At 38.2% G+C, this 8620-nt stretch overlaps 1 protein-coding gene and 1 long non-coding RNA gene across 2 annotated transcripts; both read left to right on the forward strand.

The window, feature by feature from the left end:
- The first annotated feature begins 234 nt into the window (after positions 1–234).
- Positions 235–2171, forward strand: LOC308123529. The gene is made up of 3 exons (XR_013936221.1): positions 235–307; positions 1884–1949; positions 2132–2171. It is a non-coding gene; the product is annotated as an uncharacterized lncRNA (long non-coding RNA).
- Positions 2172–4758: 2587 nt separating this feature from the next.
- Positions 4759–8473, forward strand: LOC308123974 (uncharacterized protein; the record flags this gene model as incomplete). The annotated part of the gene is made up of 8 exons (XM_080486729.1): positions 4759–4987; positions 5116–5388; positions 5680–5976; positions 6158–6418; positions 6532–6774; positions 6862–6975; positions 7314–7366; positions 7482–8473. 8 exons carry the CDS (start codon positions 4759–4761, stop codon positions 7518–7520), a joined length of 1509 nt encoding a protein of 502 aa, XP_080342855.1. The 3' UTR covers positions 7521–8473.
- Positions 8474–8620: the final 147 nt, after the last annotated feature.

Consider the following 8620-nt stretch of genomic DNA (forward strand, 5'->3'; position numbering starts at 1 on the left):
TTATTTCTTCTTTTTTTTGGCGCGGGGGAGGCCTACACCCCCCCCCCCCCCCCCCAGCCCCTTCCCTGGACTCTCCAAGCAGCCCGTCTGCTGTCTGGGGCTGCTGGTGAGTCCGGCTTCCTCCAGGTTCTCAGAGCAAGGCTCAGCTTGGCAGGAAGAAGACAGCATTCATGAAACCAGAAGCTCGCTGCAAGGCTGATACTCAGTTTTGACGTCACGTTTTTAAAAAGAGCATATTTTCAGATATTTCCTGCAGTTTGGTGAAAGGGTGCAGAGAACTTCCATCTGCCGTGCAGAACTGATATCGGTCAGTAGAATGATTCTTTTGATTATTTGTATTGATATGGTATTAATTCTTGGTGGATATGTTTGTCTTGTGTGTTAATCTTTTTTACATACTGTTCATATTTAATGACTTCATAGTTTAATCCAGGTGATTTATAACTATGAGCCGAGAATCATCGTCATAACAGTAACAGATCCAGCCACTATGATACTAATAAATTAATGTTTGATTCTCAATATTACCGGTGGAGGGGAGGAAGACTGTCGTCTTTTAGATTTTACACTTGCTTCTGTTAAAAACATCTGTCGTTGCACAAAAACACAGTTGTATAGCAGGTATTTAAATAACTTCAATATAACATATGAAACTTTTTTCCATAATTTTATGTTAAATCTAATGGATACATTTCAAATATATATGATTTTTTTTTTTTTTTTAATTATTGGGGGGTGTCATTTCAGGAAATGTCATTAGGTTTCAAGGTAAAGTAATTCAATTCTTAATCTTTTTAATGCTATCAAATATCACTAAGGCTCATTTCTGACCCAGTATTTAATAGTTAACGTGATTGTGCAACAGCTTTTGTATCAAATATCATCAGTTTCCTGCAGGAGGACAATTTCTATGGCAGGAAATGATGAATAAGTTTAGATGTGAAAAAGACTGTGGTAAAAATACTCATTCAACTTGTTAGCTTGAGTAAAACAAAACCACACACACTTTATTACATTTTCATTCCAAACTGGTATTTGTTTGTGTGGAAACTCCAACTTAATTCAGAAAAATGTCCTTCAACTTTTTTTCAGACTTTATACAGTTTAGCTTCAGTAATTGTGCGACTAAATTATGGAAACATCAAACTCAATGGCTTCATATTAACATTATTGAATCGAACTGCGTTTGGTAATCGCCACATTACATAACATTTAGTTATGGAATATTCAGCAAGTAATTGTAGTTTTTTTTTAAAGGGCTCTAATGTGGCGATCGACCTGATTTCATGTCCTTATTTGACGCGGCCTCATGTGGCCTCTTGTCGTCTAAACGAGTCGGTTTCACGTCATCAGAAAAATAATTACAGGTATCTGAAAAAGACTGACTTATGTACATTTACGAAGTACAAATACTTTGTTGCGTTCCTCTTCCGAAGTCACAACAGTAAACCATCTGAATGGTTGTTTTTTTTATGTAATTTTGAAACTTGAGTTGATTTAATTCTTTAAAAGAGCACTTTGAATCACTTCCGGTAATTACATATATTTGTGTAGAGTGTATATATACTTCTTACCTATGTTTTATCAGTTAGTTTGATACATTTTATGAAACATTTATTCTGTAAAACGCATCTCAGTGTTTTATGAAAAGGCTTTTATAGAAAATGATGAATAGATAGATGACAGATATTATTCTGTCATTGTGCTGAAAGTTAAACAGACCAGTCACGGCTCTTCTCAGGAAAGTCTTATTAAAATCCTTTCACATCTTTTCAATGCTGTGGTCAACCGTCCAGGCAAAGGACGATATTAAGGAGTACCTTCTGTTGACGTACAGTTCCTCTCTTGTCTCTAAAACTGCTCTTTAACTCTTTTCACACAAGGACTTTCTGTGAAAAAGGAGCACGTGAGAATGGGACGCAGATTAATCTCTGAGCTGTGGTTTTTCTGTGAGTATTTCACACACTTCTTCTCTTCAGTTCACAAAGACAAGCAGGCGGGTTTTAGTGGGAACAACCGAGTTTCTTTCACTTGTTGGATTTTCTCATTATTGGGATACAAGTTAATGTTACACACCAACCAGTCAAAGTTACTGAAGCTCTAATGTCTTCATGTTTCATCTTCATTTCAGTGTTTTGTAGCCTCCTCTGGAAAGGCTCTGCTGAAGTTGGTGGGTTTTTTTTTGTCACTTTTACTTTTTGAGTTACTTTATGTACAGGAACAACAGAATAAAAGAGTCATCATTGAAATATTAATGAGCTTTTCCCATGTGGAGTTTGCATGTTGTCCCTGTGCATGTGTTGGTTTTTGTACGAGTGTCCCCCCGTGTGGTTTGTTTTCTCTGTGTTTCTAGGTGCTGCGCTGACCGTTGATCCTGGCTGGTCGACTCTTTTCGTTGGAGAGTTTGTGACTCTGACATGTGACGTTGAAGGAGAAGACTCCGACTGGAAATACATATTCAACAAAGATAATAAACAGTATTTTGATAACCAAAAAGCTCATTTCTACAAATTCAAAATAGCATCAACACGTGATGGTGGTGAATACGATTGTGTTGGTCGTCATAAGAGCTCATTGCAAACAGAGATAAGTGATACTGTCTCTTTAACTGTAGCAGGTGAGTCCTTCATATTTTATCAACATGACCAACAGCAGTTAAACATTAATCTCTGTTCTTAACTTTATAATTATTCTTACACACAATATAAGTTGTATTGATGCTTTGGTTTAAGTCACACTTGATTCAGGAAGAATATTACTGAAACAGTGTGAATGTTTTAGATGTTATGAACATTTCTTTTATATTTCTGCTGTTAACGGTCCTCTATGTGTCTGGTCTTTCTTTTAGATTGGTTTCAACTGATTCTTATGAACTAATATTTATATTGGCTCTGTCTTAAACCTGCATAATGACAAATACAAAGATTTGAATCTGAAACCAACATTACAGTTACATGTTGAAATTTGAAATAGACACAAATCACAACATGGTTTCTTAAAGAGAAGAATTGTGTCGTTACGTCTCAGTTCAATAAATTCACAATCAGCTGCAAAGTTGGTTTGGAATTTAAATCAACATAAGAAAAGGTTTTAGGAGAGTTATTTAAATGTGTGTTGTTTTTACATCCACAGAGAAACCCAAGGCGACGCTGACATCAGGAAACAAAATCATATCAGTCGGAGGCAAAGTGAGACTTTCCTGCTCTGTGGGAAACTATGATGGCTGGAAGTTTGAGTTTTTGGGAAGTACATCAACCACTAGTGGGAATACAGTTAAAACAACAGTTTTAAACAATGAAGACATCGAGGTATCCAAAGGAGGCACATACCGGTGCAGAGGAGTGAGAGAAACATCAGATTATCTCTCTGACTTCAGTGATGAGGTCACTATTCGTATAATTTGTGAGTTCAGTATTTTTGTTGTAAATAAATTTGCATTCTTGATGAGGTTAGAAATACTGATGAAACTAATGTTTGTTTGTCTTTGTTTACTGGTGGAAACAGTCACCAACCAGCCTGTCATAACACCACAACACAACTGGTCTGAGATGTTCGATGGTGAGACGATCACTCTGACATGTGAGGTCCAGGGAGGAGGAGCCACTGACTGGTGGTATGAATGGAGAAATTCCCAGTCATATCGAGAAGGACATGAAAGGTCGTTACAAATCACTGCTTCTCAGTCCCTCACTGGAGGATACACATGTAGGGCCCGACGCAGAGATGACTTTTATTCTTCAACATCGTGGAGTAAAGCCTTCACACTGTCAGTGTTACGTAAGTGATGTTTGCTGGTTTCTCTAGTGTTTGTTAGATTGGCAGCCAGACAATGAGATTACAAAATATAACGTGATGTTAATAGTTTGAAGATTTAGAAAGAATTATATAACAAAGACATTTAACTTTCTTAATAGATTTGGTTCGGTTTCAAGGATTTAGATAATGTCAGGTAATGTGGCTGAACTCAAAAGCAGAGAATCTATTCCGTCTTTACGTGAAGCAGGCGATGGTAGAATCCAGAGGCGTAAGTCAGCACACAAGCAGAGGTCCACGTAACTTGGATAATTAACTTGGGAAAACACGAGGGTTAATGGCGGGGTGTCGAGACCTAAACAGAGGGGTTAATATATAACGCTGGGAATGGGAGGACACAGATTCAACACATCAGACGCAGCGAGAGAGGAAAGACAACTGTGTGGAGACACGGACAACACAGGCGATTCAGATTAAAATAAAAAGAGACAAACAGGTAAGCAATGCAGACATGACTAAGACATTCAGAACCCTGACAGACCAGGCGTATCCACACTTTTTCAGCATCCAACCAATGTTTAATCAGGTTACAATGATCAATCTAAATTCATCTCTTGAAATCAAACTTGATTTTCAGCTTCTGCTAGTGATATACCTTAAGACTTAAGGCCAGTTGTCTTTAAAGGGATAATGCATGTTTCGTGATATTTACACCTACATATGAGGTTGGACATTTAGAGTCGAGTTAATGGTAATAACATTGCAAAACTCGAAATGGTAGCTTTAGAAACTTATTGAAAATAGATTCAAATAGATTTACAGAATGTGTCAGTACTTGTTGAGAACAAACTAATTAATCTTTTAATACATGACAATTTTACTAAGATCATTATCAACACTGGCTCAGTCACATCTCCGCCATGCTTTTATACTGTTCACATGTATATTCTACTACTATTCTCAACAGCTAAACCAGAGGCTGAGCTGAGTTCCAGTAAATACAACATGTCTGAAGGCTCCACAGTGATGCTGACCTGCTCAGTGAAACAGTCACATGGATGGAAATACTTCTGGTACAGAGATGAGAAATACTCACCCCTGAACACACATGATACTAATGAGTATTCAAGTCAGTATGAAGTCTCACAGGAGGGACGTTACTGGTGCAGAGGAGGAAGAGGAGATCCAATTTACTACACAGAATACAGTGATCTGATCGTCTTCACTGGAAGTTGTGAGTAGGATTTTCTGAAGTACATATTGAGATATACTAACATGGTGTAACATTCTTTTGGGTGACATCCGATCAACCTGTCCTAATTTCTGTTGTTGTTCTTGTTTTGTTCTTTCTAACATGGACAGTACCACACAAGGTAACCCTGACTCTGCAACCCGACTGGCCACAGTTATACAAAGGAGAAACAGTCACTCTCAGATGTGACATCGATGGAGGAAACACAGGATGGGAGTATGAGTGGGAAACCACCAGTCCAGTTAATCCACCAAATCTCAAGGATTACAGGATTGAGTCTGTTTCTTCACGGCACCAGGGAAACTACACATGTAAAGGCAAAATGAAGAGTAAACAACAGTCAACAACTTGGAGCAACACCGTCAATCTGAGAGTATTGAGCAGTAAGTCACATCTGTGTGTGTGTGTGTGTGTGTGTGTGTGTGTGTGTGTGTGTGTGTGTGTGTGTGTGTGTGTGTGTGTGTGTGTGTGTGTGTGTGTGTGTGTGTGTCCAACCCTGGGTTTGATGAAGTATTATGGATGAATGGATGACAGAACAATCAGAACTCTGAAGTACACACTTAGTTAGAAAATGTACAGAAGTTTTGTCACACATTCAAAGTACAAATGAAGTATGTGATCTATTGCTAACACAGATTAAGTTTTGATTTCAGACTATAATCTCTCTCCTACAGAACCAGAACTCGTCCTGTCTGTGTCTCCATCATGGTTGATTCCTGGAGCTTCAGTCACTCTGATCTGTCACACTGAACCTCCGTCAGCAGGGTGGAGCTTCTACTGGTTCAAAGTTGTTCCAGAGTCACAGTCTAGCTACACCTATGAACCTCTACCTGGTACCAGCAGTGGTACGACAAATAATTACTTCACAGTTCATGGACAGACTCACACAGCAGGATATGCATGTTCAGCAGGACGAGGGGATCCAGTGTTTTACACAGAGAAGAGTCGTCCTAATTATGTCTGGTCTTCAGGTCAGTTTGTCTTCTTATTTCCAGCATTCAAACAAACCTAAAGACGTTCGGAAAAACAGACAGACTAAATATAAAATATGAATTCTTAAACATGAACTGATGAAATAGAAATAATTCAGTTTGGATTTCAATGCTGAGACAGTGTGAATCCCGCCCTTCATTATGGCTTCTTTTTTTCCAGACGTTCATCCATCAGTATCTCTCACAGTGAATCCTGCCAGAGTCCAACACTTCACCTCTGAATCTCTCTCACTGACATGTGAAGGAAACTCCACCCAGTTGAAGAGGATCACGTTTAAGACTAATAACTTGCTGTTTAACGATTTTACTGACGCCACAATAAATGGATCAATATATATTAAAAATGAGCGGCCAAGCAAAGCAGTGTACTGGTGTGAGTCTGGAACAGCATTCAGCAATGCAGTGAATATCTCTACACTGTGTGAGTTGTCTTTTTCTAATATATATTTTAATCTGCCCGTTGTGAGTTTACTCTGTATTTCCCATCATCACCTCACCACCTAATGAATGAATGAATTGAACCTTGTTTTACAGCTGATGAGGTCATCCTGGTGAGCCCTGTGTATCCTGTACCTGCGGGAGAGTCTGTAACTCTTCACTGTGAACTGAAGACAGGAAATGTTACCTCTGATGTGTTTTTCTACAAAAATAACAAAGTTGTTCAAAATGACATTGGAGGAGAGATGAAGATCTCTGTAGTGTCAGAATCAGACGAAGGTTTCTACAAGTGTCGGTACAAAGGAACAGAATCAGCAGAAAGCTGGATGGCTGTTAAATGTTAGTAATCTGGTCCTTCATTATTATTATCAATCTTATTATTAGTGGCAATTTACTCATTTTATCCAAACTCATTGATCCCAACAGTTGCGTCCAGATCTAGAAGCTCTTTATCTCCTCTGATGATCATTCGGTGGATTTGTGGACTTTCACTGCTCACTGTTCTGTCGCTGCTGTTGTGTTTCTACAAAGGGTCAAAAGGTAAGACCTTTCTCTCCTATGCTGCTCAGATTTTTCTCTCACCTCCCGACACAGTCTTCAGTGTTTTCCCTTCAGGGAGTATCTTTGTACTGTCATTGTCCTGGTCTTCAGTCCAGACCTGGGACCTTATAGGAGCTCCTACAGGATCATTTTGCTGCCGACAGCTTCGCTCTGGAAAGAACTAGACGACACGAGCCCTTTGGCCACAAGGCCATAATCCAGGAAAAACAAGATAGAAGTTATGAAATATCATCACTTTCATTTTAAAGGGTTAAACAAATGTAATAAAACATTAAACTGCTGTTTTTAAAAGAGATCTAACCAATATTTGTTTCTAGGGAATTCTGCTCCTGCAGCCACTGCAGAAACGGTTTATGGAGAAATCACTGAGGTAATCATACAATAATATAATGTCATGTTTAGCAGGATGTTATCGTGTACATCAAATGAAGTGTATCAGGAAGCACATCTGCACAAACCCTCTGCTTCTATTTCTTTTCTTTCAGGTCAATGAGGAAACTTCATCTCCACCACCAACAGAATGACTGACCAGCAGAAAACTGCATCCAGATTCATGGAGAGACGCCACAATGTCAAAAGTTGTACATTTCCTTCTTTTCTTTTCTTTTAATACTTGAAATGTATTTGTTTTTAGCATGAAAACACATAGAACATACATAAACACTTAAAATCGAACAGTGTCACAGTACCTCTCAGTTGCCAGGAATTGTTTTCCACAGTATCTCCAGGTAATTGACATTGTTACGGTGTTTGGTAAAAGGGATTTTTTTTTTGTACAGCAGTTTGAGTGTGTTGTATTATTGTACACAGGTAATGAATGTATGTGTGGGATGAAGGAGCAAGTGGGTTGATGTTATATCTGAAAGTATATCATTAATTTTTTTTCCATTCCAGTCTTTCTATCTCAGAATACTCTGATTACTTCAATACAATAATCTACTGTCGGTGCATCTTTCTGTAACTATTTACAAGTTGTTGCTTTCTTTGCAGTAGCAATTAGTATTTCCAGCAGGTTTCTATCGCGTCCTTCTGGTAAAACACCCAGATAAAGTGTATGTGTATTTCAGTTGGATGTTCTACTCAAATATGTGTTGTATGGCTTCAGGAATATTTTTCCAGAATATTTGGATTTGTGGACAGCTTCATAAAATGTGATGGTGATGTACATTTAAATTGTATAGCATACTTTTTTTTTTTTTTACCAAAACCAGAAGTTTATAACCTTTTTGTTGGAATGAAATTGATACTATCTATTTACCTACAGAAACCTTCCCCCCTCTGGCGTTCATCACAAATCGTACTTTGTGGAATTGTAAATATCCCGTTTTTAATGTGGCGATGCATGGTATGTACTGCAAAGCGCAGCAGATGAGCTTGGCTGAAGCAATTCTGACAATCTTTGGAAGAAAAAAATAAAAATACAGGATGTGATAAATATGTTGTTTTCCACGAAACAGATTAAATTGATGATATCTTTAAAGTTTGCCTGTGCAAAGCTCCTTGTTGGCTTGACTACACCTTCAAGCTGCCAGTAGTGTGACTGACACATCCGCAAACCTCCTTTTTCTGCATCGTCCCAGAGATAAAAGTACACTTTATAAGATAAACATGTACTGACAGTTAG

The sequence above is a fragment of the Lipophrys pholis genome, assembly GCF_963383615.2.
Source record: "Lipophrys pholis genome assembly, chromosome: 18".
NCBI classification, from domain to species: domain Eukaryota; kingdom Metazoa; phylum Chordata; class Actinopteri; order Blenniiformes; family Blenniidae; genus Lipophrys; species Lipophrys pholis.